General features: G+C 33.1%; 1 protein-coding gene across 3 annotated transcripts; it reads right to left on the bottom strand.

The window, feature by feature from the left end:
• Window positions 1-397: 397 nt before the first annotated feature.
• Window positions 398-25,736, bottom strand: LOC140047331 (cubilin-like). Of its 3 annotated transcripts, none has more exons than XM_072092286.1 (17): window positions 25,675-25,736; window positions 11,895-12,004; window positions 11,366-11,581; window positions 11,046-11,153; window positions 9,360-9,587; window positions 8,580-8,693; window positions 7,517-7,759; window positions 6,747-6,848; window positions 6,361-6,400; window positions 5,558-5,850; window positions 5,234-5,332; window positions 4,601-4,825; window positions 2,918-3,265; window positions 2,634-2,820; window positions 2,137-2,309; window positions 1,646-1,762; window positions 398-1,465 (listed from the first exon to the last, which is right to left on the bottom strand). In XM_072092286.1, exons 2-17 carry the CDS (start codon window positions 11,983-11,985, stop codon window positions 1,326-1,328), a joined length of 2,724 nt encoding a protein of 907 aa, XP_071948387.1. In that variant the 5' UTR covers window positions 11,986-12,004; window positions 25,675-25,736; the 3' UTR covers window positions 398-1,325. The 3 variants fall into 3 exon arrangements, with proteins under 3 accessions (XP_071948387.1, XP_071948385.1, XP_071948384.1); XM_072092284.1 differs by lacking the exon at window positions 25,675-25,736 and adding an exon at window positions 12,568-12,763; XM_072092283.1 differs by lacking the exon at window positions 25,675-25,736 and adding an exon at window positions 12,575-12,763.
• Between the last annotated feature and the right edge of the window lie 346 nt (window positions 25,737-26,082).

Genomic DNA, 26,082 nt, shown 5'->3' with positions numbered 1-26,082 from the left:
CATACAGTAGTTCAAAGTTCAACATCATTTAACCAGATACACCTAATGGGGTTGTTCTCTCTACAAAATTAGAGCACAATTTACAAAAATATATCACCATTAATCTAGAACAAAAAATACTACATTATTATATTTAAATACTTTTAGTGTTGCCATTATCGATTAGTACATATATAGGAATTTACGGTTGAGGAGGCGGTTGAATTCGTACTCCTTCCCACTTTTTGCTTGTTGAAAATTATTTAGTGTCACATTAGATGGAAATTAATTTTAAGATGTACCACATGTCAATTATAACCAGTGATAAGCCTTACTTGCCCTTTGCAAAAAAATACTTACACTTTGTTTTGTGTTTATCCAAATTACTACAGAAAATCAATAATCAACAAAAGGCAAATTTGAGTTTCACAAATACTTTTTATATGAATTTCACATCGTTGTGCACAAACATTGACAAGATAATTGCATAATTACCATACAGTACTTTTATGAACATTTTGGTCGTCAACACCATTAAGCTTGCCTCTTTATTGGTCGACACAAATTGTGCGGATTTATTGCAAAAAAACAATGAAAGATTTCAAATCATTCAATATGGAATACAATGGAATTACAAAAATTTGTATGAATGCACATGTGTTCAAGATACAATAATGACCTAAAACTAGAAAATAAAAATACTAAATAATTGCTAAACTATCTATTCAAGACACATTAAAAGAACTAAAAACTACTAGACAAAAGTATCGAATACAATAAACAATTGTTCAAAAAAGTGCATCACTTAACCCAATGTACTCTCTATTTATCTGTTTATTTTATGGAAAACAAGTCTGTGTATAAAACTAAAGCTTTTACAATAATAGAAACATACGACAGCAATGCTATATCTCTAAAAAATGATCAGTCTCATAAACTAAAGCAGCATGTGAAAGACTATTTATTTGACTTGACTTAAAATGAGTAACAACTTTATCTTATCAAAGAAATTTGAAAGGAGGATGAATGACTTTTAGGATACCCTATACAATCTTAAAATTGTAGTAAAAGTTTAAAAACAAAATTAAAACTAACTTCTTAAAAACTAAATGTTGCAGCTTAACTACATTCAGCTTGTTGGCAAATATTTAAAACATTCAACATTGTCTTATCAAAGAAACTAAAGATTTGAATGGAGGATAAATGACTTTAGAATACCCTATACAATCTTAAAATTGTAGTAAGGTTTTTCAAAAATTAAAAACTAAATTTAACTAAATGTTGCAGCTTAACTACATTCAGCTTGTTGGCAAATAGTTTAAATCAACATGTCTTAATGAAATGACTTAAGTATTTATTGTTTCAAGACGTCCGTAGTTGTTTTTTCTCTGTTTGTATTTTATGTACACAATCGTCATAACAACAATAAGGACAACTGTTGCTAGCATACCTCCAAAAATTGACCAACCAAGGGTTTTCTTTGTAACTGGAAAAAAAAGAAACATTAATTTAAATAAAATTTGATTTTTTGATTGTTCTATAAATTGGAAATTATTTGGTAAAAATACTGAAGTAATGTCTATTCTTTAAATTTTGCCTCATTTGAAATAGCAGTTCACTGATGAAATTAACAAATAAAAAGTCCCTTTAAACAGTCACTACCAACCTAGCCCTGTATCACAGTTCTGTTCATCAGTGCTATCTCCACACTGATCTATACCATCGCATCTCCAATCTTCATGCAGGCAGATCCCATTGTGGCAGACTTCATCAGCAGTGCAATCTAATAAGGAAAAATAGTTGATGTTCAGTATGTTGTACAAGCCCGTAGCCTGGGGAGTTTGTAGGGTCGATAGAACCTCTTTTTTTCCAGTGCCCTTCAAACAAAACCAGCAGTAAAAATTCTAGTATAAGAGGCCTACTGTAACTCATGAAATTGTTTGCAAACTCAAAAATCAAAGCTTGAGGAGGGTAGCCAAGACAAAACAAACATATACTAAATATAGATGCCACATGAAAATCAAAACATGGGATAATATGAATAAAAGAAAAAAGTGTACTTAAATTAGACTTAATTAATTTGTGGAGACCTTTTCTGTTAACAAAATAATTTAGGTGAAAATCTAAAAAATTGAATTAAAAGGTTCAAACACGTACCATGAGTTGAGTACGAAATCTCAAATGGAAAGCCTGTTTGACCTTTCCCATTGACGTACTTAACAATGATACTTTGACCTCTGCTTTCAAATGTTGCTTTCTCCGAAGTCATTGTGGAGGTGTTTACCAGCGCTGAACGCACACTTGGCCCATCATATATCTCAATATAGTTGCTAAAGATTTTTAAGAGCATTCATTAAAAAAAACTTAAGTAAATACGACTATTTTAATTAATATTATAAATATATTTTTAAAAATTATTTTTATATAGCTCATTATAAGTGGCCGCAGTGACAGATCCAGGATTTTCAAATAGGGGCCCTAGTGGTGGTATTCACCAATTAAACTTATTATGCTAAGGGAAATCAAATTCCTTCTATTTAGTGAATGCTGCCCAGCTTAAATACTAAGTCATTATTATTTAAGCTGGGAAATATTTGACTGTTGAATACAGGCCTTTGAGCCATGGTATTACTTTTCTGAATTCATCAACACACCTTTTCGTTTGACCTTTAAGTTGAGTTCCATTGACCTGCAACACTGCTGTGCTAGGAAGTGCTTTGGAACCTTTGACCTTTAAAGGAACAGTCACTATCCATACACAAGTAACCGAAGCACTGGCCTTCTTTGGAAAACCTGGAGAGGACATCTTGCCTTTTGTTGCAGTCAAGTTTCCACCACAATCTAAAATAAATTTTGATTTAGTATGTTTCGTTTTTACATCTTTATTAATGTTTAACTTCTTTACTCAATATGAAAAAACTAAATGTGTAAAACTTACCAAGGACAGTAAAGTCAATTTTGTAGCCTTGGTCTGTCGCAGCATTTGTTATGGGCATCTTCATCTCACTGTTCAAAGTAACTTTGAAGTTGGAGGTGCTTAGGACAATATCATTGGGTAAATCTCCCGCCTTATACATTGCATTAAAACCGCCTTTTGCCACTTCTGTGATTTGAACTGAATGACTCTGAGCTAACTTTAAGATGTCAAAGGTCAAGTACGTCTTCTGGTTGGCGCTTTTTGCTTTGAGGGTTTGGTCACAGACTGAATTCAATGGGTAGGCACTTGGGAAATGCAGTGATGTAATAGAGCCATATCCCATGCTGGAATCTACCATCTCACTACAGCCTGTTTAAGCAAAAAGAAACAAAGAAGCACACAATGAATATTAGAAGATAAATTTGATTTACAACCTCTTTTCTACATATTGCACCACAAGAAGGTGGGGGATGTACAAAAGTACAATAATTTATGCCAAAAATAGCAAGTTAATCATTAAAGATATATTGCCTCCTGAAAGAAATATTGTTAAAAATGTTACTCTGTGAAATGGCCTATTCATAATCTTTTTTTGTTAATATTCATTTTTGTGTAAATCATTTCCACTTAAGAATTTATGGAAATTTATGGAAACAACATTTAAACAGCTGCTGGTGGCAAGTTAAAACAATAACCAAAAGTCTACAAAACAATAACATGTAATACCATAACTCCATTTTAATTTATGTATGCTTAATAATACAATAGAAATATCCGGAATGACTACAATATAACTTGGTTTTTACAGCAAAGAATTTACACATAAAATGAAAAATTTGCATACTATATATAACAAGGCCAACAGCCATTAAGTCGCGTGCTACAATGCATAGTGATACCGGACCGACAGACAGACCGACAGACAGACCGACAGACCGACAGACAGACAGAGAGACCGACCGACCGACATAGTGAACTATACTGACCGAAATTACTGAACATGTTTAAAAATGTTGAAAATGTTTAAAAACATTTATTTTTTTTAAATTTACACGTGCGTAGCCTGTCACTTTCGACGTGCTCGTATAACGTAATTTCGAGTTGAAAAGTAAGTCAAGAAAACAGAAATCTGGCAATTTTGTAAACGCTTAAAATTGCCTGAAATGTACTCTTATTTCATCGAAAATAAATTTTGAAAATGTTAAGCGCGCGTACGCATGCGTTACATGCGCTACGCACGTAATTGTGCCCTGAAATTTATGAGTACCAAATTTTATTTAATTGTGATTCATGGTTGTGAAGATATGATTACAAATGTGATTTCGTTAAATCGTGCGTAGACCGCGTAATTTTTTATTGCGCACCGTGAAAACATAACCACATTGATTCCTGGCCATAAGGAATATACTGTGAAAAATTGACCTAGCTAGATTAAACTGATATCAAGATAAGGTCAGAAAGCGATAAAACGCATAGTGATACCGGACCGACAGACAGACAGACCGACAGACAGACCGACCGACCGACATAGTGAACTATAGAGTCGCTTCCACGCGACTAAAAATGTAAATTAAATTTTCCAAAAGGTTTAACAGCATAATAGTAGATTAATAATAATAAAACCAATTTATACAAAAATCATATGCATTAAAATTAGAAAGTAATTATACTACAAATTACAACATCATCACGAATTCTACTTACTGTCAATTATATGATAGCTAGCAAAGAATGGAAGTGGTTCATCTGACTCAAATTTAATCAGAACAGGATCAGCAAGAGGAATGTGAAGAGACAGTTCTTTCGTGCTTCCAGAAAAAGATGCGATATTATGGGATGTATTGGTAGAAAGTCCTTGACCAATAGTGACTTGAGGTACGCCAGAGACTGGGAGATCTTGAAAAGTTAGCTCAATCATTGAAGTTGAGTCTGAAAAAATGTAATAAATTCTTAATTGGAAAATTACCTTGTACTTATATATAACATTTATATGGATTTTATAAAAATTACTGGTATTTTTCCAATTGATTAAGTATTATTTATACAGTGTACTACAATAGGAAAATTTCAAAAAATTGAAAACAAGTGTGTTTTTTCCCAGTACTATTAAACGACTTTTTTAATGCAATTATTCAAATGGTGGTAGTAATAGTGAATTTAGTCATTAGCATAAAAATACTTTATTCAACATAATAATTTACATAATAATTCACAATCGAGATAGAATACAGTACTCTACATTAAATAGGATTTAATAGTGATACTTTTACACTTAATTTGAGTAGATAATAAACAACAGTAAACTAAATATCACAAAAATGGTTAGTAATACTTTACCTTTAACTTGAGTAGTTTTTGGATTTACAATCCAGTAATTCTCTTTAGCATCTCCACTGAAGCTGGCTCCCATTACATTCCTAGAATAAAGGTGTGTTCCTAAAAAAAACAAAAATCATTCCCTAAATCCACAATATAGTAAACATGAAATACCCAAATGTTTTGTTCTCATGATAAATGAGTGTCAGGTGAATTGAACCAAGAACCTTGAGATTGGTAAGCATGAACGTTAAACACCAAGCAGTGCTACCTTTTACAAAAATTGCTCTAAAACTGAGGCAGAATTACATAAATGTTATTCCAGACTAAATTTCTGATACTTACCGGACTTTACTGCAGTAACCTGCATTGTCAAACTCCCATTCACTAGTTCATCAAATCCAGTTGCTATTATCAACATCGTTCGCGTATTGGAAAATATCACGGGCACGATACCATCTTCTGGTGTTTGGCTAACCAACGGATCGTTGGTTGTTGTCGAGTCTTGGTAGAACTTGACAGAAATATTTCCATTGTTGGGATAATTGCCTTGTGGTAGTTGTGTAACAACTGGTTGAAGGAGGCCGTCTGTCTGGACTAGATGGAAAATACGATTGTTTTCCTGCAGAGTGATGTTTCTAATATTGAAAAAGACAAATAATTTACATTTTAACAAATTGCATACAATTACTGACGTACATTATACTACAAAACATTTTTAATTCTTCTTAAACTCTTTCTGTCTACACTATCAAACTTTATGTGACAAAACAATGTGATGTGCCTATATATGGACACGATGATTTCATATCACTACCATATTTGAGCATATCACATTAGTTTGATAGTGTAGACAGAGCTTTAAGTTGCATTCTGAAAGAAGAAATACTGATGACAATTGAAAGAAAAGAAATTAAGTTGAGAAATTCATAATTCATAACTCTGCATAAAAATATTTTTTTTATTAGTGCACATCATGACAATCTAAATTACACAAATGAAGTATATTGGTTTATTTTTGTTTTTTATTGTTTCGCAATTTTTGTTAACTTTGTAAAGAAAATTGAGTTTTTACACTGATTGTTATTACTATTAATTGTAGTTTTTAAGGTTTTAGAAGCTAAAAGAATTGGTTTGTTCATACTTACATGACTTCTGATTCACTTGGTCTAATTACACCACCAATATCTAAAACAATTGTATTAAATGGAAATTATTGTAATGTGTGGTACTTTATGAATGTTAAACTAAAACTAAAAATTTTTCTTTTAATTTTGTACAGTACATAAATTTGCGCTCATCACTAGTGAATTATCAGAATAGTTCCGGTTCCGGTCCATCAATGACAAATCAAATAGGACGCAGATACTGTACATGCATATCGATTGGCACATGGAGCGTTGTTAAAAGGAAACATTAGCGTTCGATGTTTGCCGGCGCTGGACCGGAACCGTACCAGAACAGGTGTGAAATGTCCTGCAATAGCAATTTTCATTTATAATAAATCTGCTAGAGGTTTTTATGCAAGTCATACCTTGTGCAAATATGTCAAAGGAAAAACCTCCAGTAATTCCCATGTCACTAGAGGTAAAGCTGACAAGCATCATGTTGCTATCGGTTACAAGCACTGGGAGCTCTGTTAGAAAGATAAACACAGTTTAACAAAACTGAAAGTTTACAAAATGAATATTAAAAACTCAGCTTTAACATCAAACTCCATATGAATGAGCTTCAGTAGATTTAAGGCCTACTTTTGGATATCCATATTAAGGGAAAAATTTACCATAAAAGGAACAAAAGGGCTGTTTATATTTTAAAGGCCCTTTTACACTGGAACGAAAACGATCGATGATAAATAGATAAGCATGCATTTTTCTTACATAAAACAAAAGAAATTAGGACATTTTTCGTTCTAGAACTATAGGATAATCATTTATACTGTCTTTGATGAAATATATAATGTGTTTTAAAACCCAATCAAAATGACGTTATGATTAATAAAAACAATAAAATAGTTATATTGTCATGACATATCAATCAGTCATTTGATTGGACATGTGAAAATGCATATTTATCTATTTAATGTCAATTGTTATCGTAAATTGGCCTTAACCACACATCCTACATATATTCAAAGAACATTTCTATTAAGGGAAAACTTTCCCATGAAAGGAAGAAGAGCAGTTCAGTAAGTCTTAATTGTAACACTACGGCAAACCCCATTTAGGGCATACTCATATTAGGGTAGGTCCCAAAAAGTGTCCCCTTAATTCATGGACTACATTATACAACTGTTCCACTCACCTAATGAGAGACCACTTAGTTCTGCAAGATACTCAGAGCTACGACTTGCAGCTGAATAAAAAACTAAGCTGTCCTCATCGTCAGATAAGTTGACATCTTTCACTTGTACAACCAGCATGCAGTTGTCATCAGCTTCTACAAGCCACCAGCAGTTGAGGTCGTTGAGATACTGTTTAGGATATCCAATCGATGAAATGGTAGTTGGCTCTCCATTGGTTGTCAGCTTAACAACTTTAGTGCACTCTATTGCAAAATATTAATATTAAATTATTATTAAATTGTATGGAATACAGTATTTTTTTTTACAACGGCATTGTTTATAAAAGTAACTCTATTGTTCCCCATTCTGTGATATTGCATTTTATACTCTTTATAGACTACTCTTACAGTACATTAACAGTATAAGGCATACAATATTCTAATGGTTTGTTTGTTCTGGGAAGAGTGAAATTTCCCTCTTCCGTGGTTTGTTTTACACACAACACATAACAGCTAAATTTCAGTGGGTCACTTGCACATATTTTGCAGCGATTTACTGTAACGGTACTACTTAGATAATAAACAGCAGTGAGAAGGTACATCTGCTGTCTGCTCAAAACAAGCAAGTAAATATGCCTATTGTGTTTACTCTCCTCCATCCAGTAGATGCACAACAGACATAGAAACATTACATAATGGTCATAATGTCACACACTGGTTATTTATTTCTTTATTTATTCTTTTCAGTGAAACATAAAAAAGGAGCACTGAGGAGAGACAAGAGCTGTCAAAGACAACTATCGCCAAAGGGAGCACTGAGGAGAGACAAGAGCTGTCAAAGACAACTATCGCCAAAGGGAGCACTGAGGAGAGACAAGAGCTGTCAATGACAACTATCGCCAAAGGGAGCACTGAGGAGAGACAAGAGCTGTCAAAGACAACTATCGCCAAAGGGAGCACTGAGGAGAGACAAGAGCTGTCAAAGACAACTATCACCAAAGGACTTGTCTCTCCAACTCCAGGCAAACAATATAAGCAAAAAAAGAACTACTATGTAGAATATTATTTATTATGATAAATTTACCTCCTGTAGTGGTTCTAAACAGACCCGTTATTACGGGTGGTGATGCAACATGATAAGTCAACTCAATCAACATCTGATTGGTGTTTGTGACAACTGCATGCACTGGATTGGATTCTAAAAATAGACATACAGTAGTTACTATAAATTGTTTTGACAAATTGTTAATTGAGCAAAAAGAATGTAAATCTCAATTTTCTATAATAAGTTAATAATATAATTTTTTAATTAGTTTATACCAGCTGCTGATTTGATGGATTTTTGTTAATAATAGTAAAAAGATAATTGTGTTTGTATCTATAATTTTACTATAACATTTTTTATTTATTGAGGAATGTTTTACAGAAATTAGTGGCTATCATTGGTAGAAATGAAGATGAGGCTGAATTGGTAGCAGACGTGATGTGAGAGATACATGAAGTTGAAAAGTGTAACATCTAAGTCCACAGCACCTAGAGCAATGATCATTGGAATGGCGCTATACAAAACAACATTATTATTATGATTATGGTAATTTGAATTAAACAATGTTAGTTTGAAGTTGATTGCCTTGATGGCCATGGTTGAAATCAGAAGAGTTTGTTGTGACTAATCATGTAAAGCCTTGTTTACACTATCAAACTTTATGTGACAAAAAAAATGTGATGTGCCCATATATGGACACGATGATGTCATATCACTCCCATATGTTGGCATATCACTGTTGTATTTGGGCACATCACACTTTTTTTTGTCAAACTAGTTTGATAGTGTAGACAGAGTTTAAAGAAGATTTAGCAATACCTGAGAATTTTGCTAGTAACAATCCTCCTTCACTGATGCCTTCATATACCATTACTGTAGCAGCTGTATCTGTGAAGTTTGCATTGTCAAATGACAATATGCTGCCCAGTTTAAGTGGACTTGATACTAACCAAGTACAAACAAATGACTGACTTTCATTTTGATTTTTCAATATTGGTGTTGATATGTATCCAAATGGTGTATCAAGAGAAAAGATAGTCTTGCATTCTGTCAAGATTAAAATTGAAGGTGATATATAGGCCTACATTATACAGTGAATTGGGTTGAAAGTGGAAGGTTACAATCTATGAAGATAAAACTGCACAGTTACTAATATAAAATTTCAATTAAGTGTCGATTTTTTGTCAAATCGACACAAAAGGGCCAGTTTATAATATACTGTATACTTATTCAATTTAATAATACAGTAACTACCACATATAGATTGCATCATTTTTACTGTATATCAGGCTAATCTAATATACCATCCGAGTATCCGATTTCTACGTCTAGTCTCAGACAAAATTAACCCTCTCTCAAAAATTGGTATTTTTTTTTTAGCATAGTTTTACAACACCATTGTCTTCTGCATTTAATTTTAGGTTCCTCTTAAAAACAGACAATAACGTTAAAAATCTTGTCCTATCCATTAATAATAGTAATTTTATAAACTCCTATATTTCTAGATTTTATGATTAATTGTACAATAATAATATTATACAGATATTGACTGCTTAGAGGTTAAATATAAGATTTGACATCCCCGAGGCAATGATATTAAGTTCTCGGGGAATATATATTTCCCTCAGCTGGCGCTTCATGAAATATATATTCCCTCGAACTTAATATCATTCCCTCGGGGATGTCAAATCTTATAATTAACCGATATAAAAGGCAATATCTGTTATATTATATAGCCAAGAACAAGTCTGCTGGGTTGGGTGAAGCTAGGCTAGGCCTCCTATAGTATTTGTATTGTATTTAAACAAGCCTGCCTAGACACCTTACCTTGCGAAGAATAATATACAGATAATTACTAATTAATGATTCCTTGGCAATAAAATATTCACTTAGGCCTAGGTCGTTTAAATTAACAGAAGAATTTCCATCAATAAGCCTATTAAAAATAATAATATAATCAGGTAGGCCGAATAAACAATTCGTCTTCTTCTCGATCTTCGAGGAGCCGAATCACCGGATGTTCAGCGCGTACTAGTTACTACGTTACTACCGTGAGTATTGACCAATCACAAACGGTGTTACATCACATTTAGGGTGGACTTATAACAAATGAGGGCGCTATGTATGCATAGTTTAAATAGTTTAGATGATTAATTTCTTCAAGCAACTTCCGTGGCGCAGCGGTTGAAGCGTTGTCTTGCGATGGAGTGACAATTCCACCCGAGTTCAAGATCGAGTTGATGACTTTTGTTTATTTATCGGCAACGCGAGTGTTGGCACACGAACAGTCAATATCATCGTACTTGAGAATCTATGTTTAATGACAGGTGACACGATAATTACGCGAAAATTACACAGTCAATATCATCGTTCTCGAGGGTATATACGATTTACGATCCTCGCAGCGGTAGTCATGTGATGCAGTTTCAACCAATCACGTTAGCGTATTTACATAGGCTATGTAATATAATAAAATATTACTATTAAAATATTTGTAGCCCTCACCTTCCTGGACAGCACCTTTGAATTTTCTGCTAAGACCAGACCTTGAGTCGTTGCCACTTGTAAATGTAATATTAAGTTTGCCAGACAATGTTTGGATGATAAAATTGTCTGTATAAGAAAAAAGATATTACAAATTCTAGGTTCAATACTGTAGGATACATGTAAAAATCAAGCTATACAATAAATACATCTGGACATCATTACCATGAGTGTGGGGTTCAAGCTTATTGCATTATGCTATGCTTGGATCAAAACAAAAAATCCAATCCCAAATAGACCCTCTGCATCAGTGATCTTACCAATAATTTTGAACAACTTACGTTGGATTCCCAAGTATGTACCAATGATGCCATCCTCATCCTCAACAACGATTTTATCACCAGAACCATCTAGATAAAACTCATCAAAGACTAGAAACATTCCGTCTGGTATGGTTGCAAACCACGTACATTCAGTGTTGGAATCGTAAGGCCCACCCGCAGCATAATTTGGTGATATAAAGACACCTTTCGAGCTGGTCAATTTTCCACCACAATCTATGACAAAGTAAAAACTGATATAATAAATCATTTTAAAAAAGAATAATTAATGGTAAAAATAATATTATTTTTGTCTGTTGATTAATTCTAACATGTACAGTACTGTAGCTAAAGTAACAAATTGAAACTGATTTTCATTATATATCTGTAAATTAAATTAATAATAGAATATTCAATTTTGTTACTGTACATGATGTTATTTTTATTTTATTTTTTTCATTGGATGAAAAAATATAATATATTGTAAAAATATATTTGTAAAAAGAAATTTGTTGTTGCTGTGATATTGTTTACATTGTTGATTACTCACCAGTAGTAGAAATAAAGTCGGCATTTACAAACCCAGCTAGCAGAAGAAATTGCAGCATTGTAATCAAATTACTGTGCTGCTTGCCCATCATAAATTTTGGTGAGGAACCTCTGTACATAAAAAAAAAGTTTGTTCTAGTTAATGATTTTTTAAGTCTATAAGTATAGACAACGGAGTAGTTTCAAAACACATCCATCAGCATCAGCTTAGGTCTACTGTACAACATGCCAATTTCAGGATTTTTTTAGTTTTTTTAACTAATATAAACATATGTTTTTTCTTTATATTAATTATAATTCCTTGGATTTTAAGCAAGCATTCAAAATGTATTTATTTTTATATATTTCCCTCTATTAATTAGGTAACCACAAACAGCAGGTAGCTTCTCATACAAAATCGTATTTAACTCAGATTTAGTACATCATGTAACACATGGTCCTTACAGAATACCCACACCAACCACGGAGGTATAATTTATTATACCTTCATGCACCAACCAGGGGGTTGCAACTACCCCCCTGCACCAACCACCACGTACGCGTGCAAGAAACTCCACTCTAGTCTTATTACTAATTATCTAGCTCTCCAAATGGCCTTTAAAAATACAACAAGCCTAACATACAGTTCAAAATATAATATTTTTTTCATTTAAATACTAATTTAAATAGCAAACCGTTTACATTGTTTTGTCTTCTACTTCTTTGTGACAAACAAATATGGCGAACAGAGAATCGATACAGAGAAGCGAGGTAAAAATGGGAATTTCCCGATTTTCCCCAGTACCAAAGAACTTATAACACAAGAATCTCCTGTTCTTCAATTTGCATTCAAAACACAGTATCGGAAGTACAGGGTTAAAAGGTCAAACTGGGCGACGCCATTTCACAGCATGTGGAGCAGTTCCCCCCTCCAAACTAGAAAGTCAATTACTCTCCCCCCCCCCCCATCCCCGCTTTCCCTAGAGTATTAGCAGATCCCTATGATTTTGACTTTCTAATTTGATGCGGGCGCCCTACTCCTTAGTCAGTTACTAACTCTATCCCCCTAGAAGTATTAGCAGAACCCCTCTATGATTTTGACTTTCTAATTTGATGCGGGCGCGCTACTCCATGGCTCACATGGCGCCGCCACCCATAGCTCTATTCTATCCCACAATGCCTTTCGAAATTGTTACGCGCTTCGGACGAACAGGAGGCGATTTTTTTTTCCGTACGAGAGTTCCTCCATCGGTTCGTTTCGGACTCAATCGACTCTCTTCGGTATTCGGTAAAGTCAGCTCACTGATGCGTGACAACATAATACAATTGACATTTACAAACCGCGAGCTTACTTTCACACAGGCTCTCACAATAGTAAAATAAATCTACACTAATACGAGTTTTGATTTGATGACATTAATTAATAAATACTAGGCCTACTTAGTAATTACATTAAGAACCCAATAGCATATTGAAGATATTTAGGTCTACGACCCAATAGTAGGTCGTATCAGATATTATTTTTTGAAGTTGAACGACCCTTTGTCACGAACGAGAGGCTCTTTTTCTAGTATCGTTTATGGTATTGTAGCTAGCCCATGGCTAGGCTAGCTTGTGTAAGCCTATGCAAGGTATTACTTTTGAATTTAAAATGATTATGTACAGTAGGAATTCCTATGCACAGTGTATGTTTTTTATACCTTTTAAAATAATATTATTAAATTAATATTTATATTGTAAGGTAATGGAAATTTTACGTTAAAGGTGTACGTATTAATTATCCCCAATCTTGAAAAAAAGATTTCAGACTTTTAATAATATTAATAGGCAACTTTGGAGTTTTAATTAAGTTATAGGCCTACAACTAATATTATTGTTTATTATATGTAATTTGGAAAATCATAAAAAATACATGCAAAGTAAAAAACATTCAATTACGGTACTGACACGACTGCAATAGTACAAATACATTTAATAACTAGAATTTAATTCGTCACTTTGACGAATTATAGGTGATCATTTTTATCATTTTAGTGACATTCATATTTTTGAAACATGCACGTATGTTAACATACAATCGGAAAATGTTGATGTATGCCATCCTATTATACGCTTATAGTGCTGAGTTGTGCCTATTATATGCCATATACAATATGTACAGTATATACTGTACTGTGTATATCTATATACAGTGTAGCATAGGTGAAATTACGGACACACATCATGTTCTAAGTTTTTGGCACTGATGACATTATCAAAAAAAACTTGTGGACAACAATATTGAAAAATAATGAATTTAGCAATAAAATATAACAATTGGAAGAAAATTTGGCACGTAGAAGGGCTGTGCGCGCTCTTTAAAAATTGTATAACTTTTACGAAAGAGATGAAAAAACTACTTTTTAACTTCAACTGGCCATATGATAACGTCACAACATCTGATAGGCTTAATTTTTGTATGAATTCATATCTACATTTCACCAGCTATCATACTAAATTATAAACATCGAGGTCAACTTTAATTCAGAAGAGCTGTAAGGTATTCAAATATACGTTGTAGGTAAAATTACGTAACCACCGTTATTTAAATTTTAAGACATGATAACGTTATCCAAAAGAAAATATTGGCAACTTATAAGTAACATAATTGGTTGAGGTAGAATGTGTTAAAAATTAAAAGAAAATCGATAACAGATAAGCGAGTTGCGCTCTGTTGAATATGGTGGTCTTTGACAAAAGGGGAAAAACCCCTATTTTCAAAATTCATGTGGCCAAATGATGACGTCATACCATTTTGTACGTCTAATGTGTATATACATTTATTTATACAACTCATTGGCTTCCATAATAAGTTTAAAAAATTGGGGGTCACCTTTCATTCTGAAGAGTTATATTTATTTTAAAAAGGCCCTACTTTTTACCATTTTTAGCACTTTTGTACAATTAATGTGCGCATTTTGTCATTTTTAACAGGCTCGTATAGCACTATTTTAAGTCGAAATGGACTCAAATTTGGTGGATGTACCAAGGAAGATGAGTAGAATGCAATTTGTACAAAAAGTTGTTATTTTTTACGCTTTCTATGTACGCACGCGCAAAAACATGTTTTTGCGCAGTAATTTTGTAAAACACGCAAATGGCCTAATTCATGCTCTAAATTGATCAAAACGTAATTTTGAGCTTTTTAAATTTTTAACACGCGTTTTCACGCGCATTACCCTACGTGCGCGTGCGTTTTTATTTGCTAATATTTTTACCCTTTACCTGAAGTTTACGTGTAGTGAATTTCATTAATATGTGATAATTAATTAAGGAGATATGATTGATAATGTGATTTCACAAAATGGCGTATAATTGACGTCACGGATAAGTGATCACGCTGAAAAGCTTATTAGGACTAAGTTGAAGTATTTGAAAGACATTCTGAAATTTTGGTAGTCGTTGCCATTAAACTTTTTGAGATATTTGTTACACAAAATCTGTACAGAAAGAAATTGCAAAGAAACATTTTTTTTTTACAAAAACAATTTCTCACTAGAATTTAATTCGTCACTTTGACGAATTATAGGTGATCATTTTTATCATTTTAATGAAATTAATTTTTTTTAAACATGTACGTACGTTAACATACGATAGGAAAATGTTGATGTATGCCATCCTATTATACGCTTATAGTGCTGAGTTATGCCTATTATATGCCATATACAATGTACAGTATATACTGTATATCTATATACAGTGTAGCATAGGTGAAATTATGGGACACACATCAAGTTCAAATTTTTTGGTATGATGGAATTATCAAAATAAACTCGAAGATGACAATTTCGAAAGATAATGAATTGAGCAAATAAATATAAGGATTGGAAGAGAATTTGACACGTAGAAGCGCAATGCGCGCTCTTTGAAATTTGTATAACTTCGACTAAAGAAATTTAAAAACTACTTTTTAACTTCAACTGGCCATATGATAACATCACAACATCCGATAGGCTTAATTTTGATATGAATTCATATCTACATTTCATCAGCTTTCATAATAAATTATAATCTTCAAGGTCACCTTTAATTCTGAGGAGCTATAATATATTCAAATGTATGGTGTAGCTGAAATTACACGACCTAGGTTATTCAAGTTTTTACGCGTGATGACGTCATCACAATAAAAATGTTGACAACTCACGAGAAAGATAATTAATTGAGCAAGCACATACTAAAATATCTGCAAAAATCGGGCTCAAATAACGGAGATGCCCTCTATTGAATGTGATAACCAACACAAAAAGATAAAAATTACTAATTTTTAAATTCAAGTGGCCATTTCATGACGTCATACCATTTTGTACGTCTAATATGTATATATATTTATATCTACAACTTATTGGCTTCCATAATAAGTTTAAAAAATTGGGGGTCACCTGCCATTCTGAAGAGTTATGTTCATTTTAAAAAGGCCTTATTTTTTACCATTTTTAGCACTTTTGTACAATTAATGTGCGCATTTTGTCATTTTTAACGTGCTCGTATAGCGTTATTTTAAGTCGGAATGGACTCAAAGTCGGAGAATGTACTAAGGATTGTGAGTAGAATATGATATATACATCAAATTTTATTTTTTACCCTTTTTAAAAATCGCGTGCGCAAAAATGTGTTTTTGCGCAGTAATTTTTTGAAACACGCAAATGGCCTATTTCATGCTCTAAATTGATCAAAACTTAAATTTGAGCTTTTTAAAATTTTAATGCGCGATTTCACGCGCATGACCTTGAAACACGCAATTTTTTATTTGCTAATACTTTTACCTTTGACCTGAAGTTTACGTGTAGTGAATTTCATTAATATGTGATAATGAATTATGGAGATATGATTGACAATGTGATTTCACAAAATGGCGTATACGCGACGTCATGGATGAGTGATCACGCTGAAAAGCTTATTAGGACTAAGTTACAGTATTTGAAAGACATTGTAAAATTTTGGTAATCATTAACATTAAACTTTTTGAGATATTTGTTACACAAAATCTGTACAGAGAGAAATAAATAATAAGAATAAGAACTAGACATGTAACTCGTCACTTTGACGAGTTTGGTTATCCGCCGCGCAAGTGGTGCAACATTAACATTAAGGAGATAGGTTGAGGACAAAAGGAAGTGTTCACGTTGGCATTATGACCTGAACTGAAGAATATGATATGTTGTTATTGCTGAATTTTATTATTTAAATTCATATATAGTATACACAGTATAATCTGTATCCATATCACATACAGCTCAGTGACATACAGTGTAGAATAGGTGAAATTACGGGACCCGCTTTTTATTGCAATTTTTAACATGTTGACGGTTTTAAAATGAAACGCGAAGGTAGCAATTCCGAAAGGAAATTATCTCAGCAACAACGTATTAGCGTGTAGAAGAAATTTGAATACGTGAAATATTGATGCGCGCTTTTTTAAATGTAATGAATTATGACGCAAAAGATGAAAATACGACCTTTTTTATTTAACTGGCCATATGATGACGTCACAACATCCGATGGGCAACATTTTTACATAATTTCGTATCTACAATCCAATAGCTTCCAGAAAAAGTTTTAATCGTGATTATCACATTTTATTCTTACGAGCTATAACAGATTAAAATTTACTGTAAAGATGAAATTGATGCCACACGTGATTTAAATATTTAGGCATGATGACGTCAAAAAAATTAAAATATTTTTAACTCATGCGAAAGATAGTTGATTGACCTAGACAATATCAAAATCGGGGTGAAAATGGAAAACGAATAAGTGGAGATGCGCTCTATTCAATGTGATGAGCTATGACGAAAGATACAAAAATCCTAAATTTTATATTCGCGTGGCCATACGATGACGTCACAATGTCCGGTTAGCCATATTAATACCTGATCCGATACCTACAACTCATCTACTTCCAGAATATGTCATCCACAAAAAGTTGACCGTCTAGTTTAGAAATTACAACTGTTTAAAAAAAGGCATATTTTAAACGAATTTTTTAACCTTTTCATAAAAAACGCGCGCAAATTGTCCAATTCGACGTGCTCGTATGACGTATCTTTAAGTCGAAATTGTTTAAAATTTGGTAAAATTACTAGAAAAGGCTGGAAAAACATAAATCACGCGAAAAAAATACGTTTTCAATGCTACGTGCGCACCGCACACGTAAAAATGTGCGCACACGTGGGAATTTTTGACATGCTTAAAACGACATGAAACGCGTAGAAAGTTGATTATAAATTAATTTTGCGCATTTTGAAATTTTAAATGCGCGTGCGCGCGTAACTTTGTGTAAAACACGCAATTTTTTTTCAACAGAAAGTTAGCGCATGATATAAATTAAACTTTTGCAAAGTTTCACTTTAAAATGTTATTTGGTTTTCGACATATGTTAAATACGAGAAAATCGTTAAATCGCGCGTACGTCACGTTGCGCAATTGTAAACATCATGAAAAGCTTCGCTTGACGACGTTACATAAATGTCAAAATGTTAACATAGTTAACAAAATGTTATGTTTGCAAGTTTTAGAGAAAAGCGTTACACAAAAATCATACAGAAAGAAAGAAGATTAAGAAAAAGATGTTGATGATTTCGTACAATCACAAGAGGTTATCCTGCAACTTCGTTGCGGATAACCAACTAGACATGTAACTCGTCACTTTGACGAGTTTGGTTATCCGCCGCGCAAGTGGTGCAACATTAACATTAAGGGGATAGGTTGAGGACAAAAGGAAGTGTTCACGTTGGCATTATGAACTGAACTGAAGAATATGATCTGTTGTTATTGCTGAATTTTATTATTTAAATTCATATATAGTATACACAGTATAATCTGTATCCATATCACATACAGTGTAGAATAGGTGAAATTACGGGACCCGCTATTTATTACAATTTTTAACATGTTGACGGTTTTAAAATGAAACGCGAAGTTAGCAATTCCGAAAGGAAATTATCTCAGCAACAACGTATTAGCGTGTAGAAGAAATTTGAATACGTGAAATATTGATGCGCGCTCTTTTAAATGTAATGAATTATGACGCAAAAGATGAAAATACGACCTTTTTTATTTAACTGGCCATATGATGACGTCACAACATCCGATTGGCAACATTTTTACATAATTTCGTATCTACAATCCAATAGCTTCCAGAAAAAGTTTTAATCGTGATTATCAAGTTTTATTCTTACGAGCTATAACAGATTAAAATTTACTGTAAAGATGAAATTGATGCCACACGTGATTAAAATTTTTAGGCATGATGACGTCAAAAAAATTAAAATATTTTTAACTCATGCGAAAGATACTTGATTGACCTAGACAAAATCAAAATCGGGGTGAAAATGGAAAACGGATAAGTGGAGATGCGTTCTATTCAATGTGATGAGCTATGACGAAAGATACAAAAATCCTAAATTTTATATTCGCGTGGCCATACGATGACGTCACAATGTCCGGTTAGCCATATTAATACCTGATCCGATATCTACAACTCATCTACTTCCAGAATATGCCATCCACAAAAAGTTGACCGTCTAGTTTAGAAATTACGACTGTTTAAAAAAAGGCATATTTTGAACGAATTTTTTAACCTTTTCATAAAAAACGCGCGCAAATTGTCCAATTCGACGTGCTCGTATGACGTATCTTTAAGTCGAAATTGTTTAAAATTTAGTAAAATTACTAGAAAAGGCTGGAAAAATATAAATCACGCGAAAAAAGTACGTTTTCAATACTACGTGCGCACCGCACACGTAAAAATGTGCGCACGCGTGGGAATTTTTGACATGCTTAAAACGACATGAAACGCGTAGAAAGTTGATTATAAATTAATTTTGCGCATTTTGAAATTTTAAATGCGCGTGCGCGCGTAACTTTGTGTAAAACACGCAATTTTTTTTCAACAGAAAGTTAGCGCATGATATAAATTAAACTTTTGCAAAGTTTCAAGTTGAAATGTTATTTGGTTGTCGAGCTATGTTAAATACGACAAAATCGTTAAATCGCGCGTAAGTCACGTTGCGCAATTGTAAACGTCATGAAAAGCTTCGCTTGACGACGTTACGTAAATTTCAATATGTTAAGATAGTTACCGAAATGTTATGTTTGCGAGTTTTAGAGAAAAGCGTTACACAAAAATCATACAGGTTGATTTCGTACAATCACAAGAGGTTATCCTGCAACTTCGTTGCGGATAACCAACTAGACATGTAACTCGTCACTTTGACGAGTTTGGTTATCCGCCGCGCAAGTGGTGCAACATTAACATTAAGGGGATAGGTTGAGGACAAAAGGAAGTGTTCACGTTGGCATTATGACCTGAACTGAAGAATATGATCTGTTGTTATTGCTGAAATTTATTGTTTAAATTCATATATACTGTAGTATACACAGTATAATCTGTATCCATATCACATACAGTGTAGAATAGGTGAAATTACGGGACCCGCTATTTATTGCAATTTTTAACATGTTGACGGTTTTAAAATGAAACGCGAAGGTAGCAATTCCGAAAGGAAATTATCTCAGCAACAACGTATTAGCATGTAGAAGAAATTTGAATACGTGAAATATTGATGCGCGCTCGTTTAAATGTAATGAATTATGACGCAAAAGATGAAAATACGACCTTTTTTATTTAACTGGCCATATGATGACGTCACAACATCCGATTGGCAACATTTTTACATAATTTCGTATCTACAGTCCAATAGCTTCCAGAAAAAGTTTTAATCGTGATTATCACATTTTATTCTTACGAGCTATAACAGATTAAAATTTACTGTAAAGATGAAATTAATGCCACACGTGATTTAAATTTTTAAGCACGATGACGTAAAAAAAATTAAAATATTTTTAACTCATGCGAAAGATAGTTGATTGACCTAGACAATATCAAAATCGGGGTGAAAATGGAAAACGGATAAGTGGAGATGCGCTCTATTCAATGTGATGAGCTGTGACGAAAGATACAAAATCCTAAATTTTATATTTGCGTGGCCATACGATGACATCACAATGTCCGGTTAGCCATATTAATACCTGATCCAATATCTACAACTCATCTACTTCCAGAAAATGCCATCCACAAAAAGTTGACCGTTTAGTTTAGAAATTACGACTGTTTTAAAAAAGGCATATTTTAAACGAATTTTTTAACGTTTTCATAAAAAACGCGCGCAAATTGTCCAATTCGACGTGCTCGTATGACGTATCTTTAAGTCAAAATTGTTTAAAATTTGGTAAAATTACTAGAAAAGGCTGGAAAAACATAAATCACGCGAAAAAAATACGTTTTCAATGCTACGTGCGCTCCGCACACGTAAAAATGTGCGCATGCGTGGGAATTTTTGACATGCTTAAACCGACATGAAACGCGTAGAAAGTTGATTAGAAATTAATTTTGCGCATTTTGAAATTTTAAATGCGCGTGCGCGCGTAACTTTGTGTAAAACACGCAATTTTTTTTCAACAGAAGGTTAGCGCATGATATAAATTAAACTTTTGCAAAGTTTCACTTTAAAATGTTATTTGGTTTTCGACATATGTTAAATACGAGAAAATCGTTAAATCGCGCGTACGTCACGTTGCGCGATTGTAAACATCATGAAAAGCTTCGCTTGACGACGTTACATAAATGTCAAAATGTTAACATAGTTAACAAAATGTTATGTTTGCAAGTTTTAGAGAAAAGCGTTACACAAAAATCATACAGAAAGAAAGAAGATTAAGAAAAAGACTAGACATGTAACTCGTCACTTTGACGAGTTTGGTTATCCGCCGCGCAAGTGGTGCAACATTAACATTAAGGGGATAGGTTGAGGACAAAAGGAAGTGTTCACGTTGGCATTATGACCTGAACTGAAGAATATGATATGTTGTTATTGCTGAAATTTATTGTTTAAATTCATATATTATGTAGTATACACAGTATAATCTGTATCCATATCACATACAGTGTAGAATAGGTGAAATTACGGGACCCGCTATTTATTGCAATTTTTAACATGTTGACGGTTTTAAAATGAAACGCGAAGGTAGCAATTCCGAAAGGAAATTATCTCAGCAAAAACGTATTAGCATGTAGAAGAAATTTGAATACGTGAAATATTGATGCGCGCTCGTTTAAATGTAATGAATTATGACGCAAAAGATGAAAATACGACCTTTTTTATTTAACTGGCCATATGATGACGTCACAACATCCGATTGGCAACATTTTTACATAATTTCGTATCTACAGTCCAATAGCTTCCAGAAAAAGTTTTAATCGTGATTATCACATTTTATTCTTACGAGCTATAACAGATTAAAATTTACTGTAAAGATGAAATTAATGCCACACGTGATTTAAATTTTTAAGCACGATGACGTAAAAAAAATTAAAATATTTTTAACTCATGCGAAAGATAGTTGATTGACCTAGACAATATCAAAATCAGGGTGAAAATGGAAAACGGATAAGTGGAGATGCGCTCTATTCAATGTGATGAGCTATGACGAAAGATACAAAATCCTAAATTTTATATTTGCGTGGCCATACGATGACATCACAATGTCCGGTTAGCCATATTAATACCTGATCCAATATCTACAACTCATTTACTTCCAGAAAATGCCATCCACAAAAAGTTGACCGTTTAGTTTAGAAATTACGACTGTTTTAAAAAAGGCATATTTTAAACGAATTTTTTAACGTTTTCATAAAAAACGCGCGCAAATTGTCCAATTCGACGTGCTCTTATGACGTATCTTTAAGTCAAAATTGTTTAAAATTTGGTAAAATTACTAGAAAAGGCTGGAAAAACATAAATCACGCGAAAAAAATACGTTTTCAATGCTACGTGCGCTCCGCACACGTAAAATTGTGCGCATGCGTGGGAATTTTTGACATGCTTAAACCGACATGAAACGCGTAGAAAGTTGATTAGAAATTAATTTTGCGCATTTTGAAATTTTAAATGCGCGTGCGCGCGTAACTTTGTGTAAAACACGCAATTTTTTTTCAACAGAAGGTTAGCGCATGATATAAATTAAACTTTTGCAAAGTTTCACTTTAAAATGTTATTTGGTTTTCGACATATGTTAAATACGAGAAAATCGTTAAATCGCGCGTACGTCACGTTGCGCGATTGTAAACATCATGAAAAGCTTCGCTTGACGACGTTACATAAATGTCAAAATGTTAACATAGTTAACAAAATGTTATGTTTGCAAGTTTTAGAGAAAAGCGTTACACAAAAATCATACAGAAAGAAAGAAGATTAAGAAAAAGACTAGACATGTAACTCGTCACTTTGACGAGTTTGGTTATCCGCCGCGCAAGTGGTGCAACATTAACATTAAGGGGATGGTTGAGGACAAAAGGAAGTGTTCACGTTGGCATTATGACCTGAACTGAAGAATATGATATGTTGTTATTGCTGAATTTTATTGTTTAAATTCATATATAGTATACACAGTATAATCTGTATCCATATCACATACAGTGTAGAATAGGTGAAATTACGGGACCCGCTATTTATTGCAATTTTTAACATGTTGACGGTTTTAAAATGAAACGCGAAGGTAGCAATTCCGAAAGGAAATTATCTCAGCAACAACGTATTAGCGTGTAGAAGAAATTTGAATACGTGAAATATTGATGCGCGCTCTTTTAAATGTAATGAATTATGACGCAAAAGATGAAAATACGACCTTTTTTATTTAACTGGCCATATGATGACGTCACAACATCCGATTGGCAACATTTTGACATAATTTCGTATCTACAATCCAATAGCTTCCAGAAAAAGTTTTAATCGTGATTATCACATTTTATTCTTACGAGCTATAACAGATTAAAATTTACTGTAAAGATGAAATTGATGCCACACGTGATTTCAATTTTTAGGCATGATGACGTCATAAAAATTAAAATATTTTTCACTCATGCGAAAGATAGTTGATTGACCTAGACAATATCAAAATCGGGGTGAAAATGGAAAACGGATAAGTGGAGATGCGCTCTATTCAATGTGATGACCTATGACGAAAGATACAAAAATCCTAAATTTTATATTCGCGTGGCCATACGATGACGTCACAATGTCCGGTTAGCCATATTAATACCTGATCCGATATCTACAACTCATCTACTTCCAGAATATGCCATCCACAAAAAGTTGACCGTCTAGTTTAGAAATTACGACTGTTTAAAAAAAGGCATATTTTAAACGAATTTTTTAACCTTTTCATAAAAAACGCGCGCAAATTGTCCAATTCGACGTGCTCGTATGACGTATCTTTAAGTCGAAATTGTTAAAAATTTGGTAAAATTACATGAAAAGGCTGGAAAAACATAAATCACGCGAAAAAAATACGTTTTCAATGCTACGTGCGCACCGCACACGTAAAAATGTGCGCACGCGTGGGAATTTTTGACATGCTTAAAACGACATGAAACGCGTAGAAAGTTGATTATAAATTAATTTCGCGCATTTTGAAATTTTAAATGCGCGTGCGCGCGTAACTTTGTGTAAAACACGCAATTTTTTTTCAACAGAAAGTTAGCGCATGATATAAATTAAACTTTTGCAAAGTTTCAAGTTGAAATGTTATTTGGTTTTTGACATATGTTAAATACGAGAAAATCGTTAAATCGCGCGTACGTCACGTTGCGCAATTGTAAACATCATGAAAAGCTTCGCTTGACGACGTTACATAAATGTCAAAATGTTAACATAGTTAACAAAATGTTATGTTTGCAAGTTTCAGAGAAAAGCGTTACACAAAAATCATACAGAAAGAAAGAAGAAGAATAAAAAGTTGATGATGATGATGATGATGATGATTTCGTACAATCACAAGAGGTTATCCTGCAACTTCGTTGCGGATAACCAATGATGATGATTTCGTACAATCACAAGAGGTTATCCTGCAACTTCGTTGCGGATAACCAATGATGATGATTTCGTACAATCACAAGAGGTTATCCTGCAACTTCGTTGCGGATAACCAATAAAGATTTCATACAATAACAATAGGTGATCATTTTATTCTAAATGATCACCTAATAACACATTTTCCAGGAAGCTTATAATTATATGTGATACTATCATCAATTATTAAATTAACACGATATTAAACGCTTTATAAGCAAGCATGTGTTTCTATACATTACAACTTACAAGAATACATGTTACTAATACTAGGCCTAAATGTATACAATTTTTCAAATGTTACACTTAAAAACCTGAAGAAAATTGTAATTTTTTTGATAAAAACATCTGTTAGTGTTACTTCTGTACATATAATTTCTAACCTACTACTTCATTTTATTAAAATAAAAAATAGTACTGTAGATGGAATGTACTACATTGAAGCACACGTACGTAGGGCTAGGCTAGCTGGCCTAAGTTGCTAGTGTGACGACCAACAAAGTGCTGCTGCTGTGTGTGTGTGTTACTGTTTGTGAATCTGATGGTGTACATACATTGGTTTGTGGCTGCCTATACAGTATTATATTATTAAAATTCTAGGACTATTATTATTATTACAATGACGTTCAGTACTACTATTAATATTTACTATTATATTTACAGTGAGTATAGTATTAGGCCTCTAGTATAGTATGTATAAATTTGTCACTCGTGCAAAGTAGGCCTTACGGCGAAGCTGAAATGATGCCTGGAAAAGCAATCCCGTTCCTCATCAAGCATAATACTTTTTTACCACATATTCTGTTCTAAATAAATACTAATAGTACAAAAAGTAAAAGTTCCACAAAAAAATACCTGGCGTTTGGTAGAAAATTACCGTTAAAGTTGGTAAATATGCCAACGATTTCTTACGAAATAGCGAGGCTGAAACAACTGGTGGCGCACTATAACTAGACTGTACTATTATTTTCACGGTTTATAAGAAATATATAGGCAAGTTATTTATTATCAAAATAGATTTATTCTTTATTTTTTTAAATAAATTTGGTGAATACAAATTTATATTAACTCTAAAATTGAAATTTAGAGTTAATAATTATCCCCCGACATTAAAACATTTATAATTACAAATGGCTTCAACTGTTCGTATAATGGTTTCTCCCGACAGGTAGGCTATTAATAGCAGTAGAAATACAGCAGCAATAATGCTAAGTTTATACCGTAGGATGTACATAGTGACTGATATGATTTAACTGTGAAAAA

Source organism: Antedon mediterranea, chromosome 4 (genome assembly GCF_964355755.1).
Source record: "Antedon mediterranea chromosome 4, ecAntMedi1.1, whole genome shotgun sequence".
In the NCBI taxonomy this organism is placed as follows: Eukaryota; Metazoa; Echinodermata; class Crinoidea; order Comatulida; family Antedonidae; genus Antedon; species Antedon mediterranea.
Note: the sequence above shows the minus strand (reverse complement) of the source record. Positions and strands in the feature narration are given on the sequence as shown.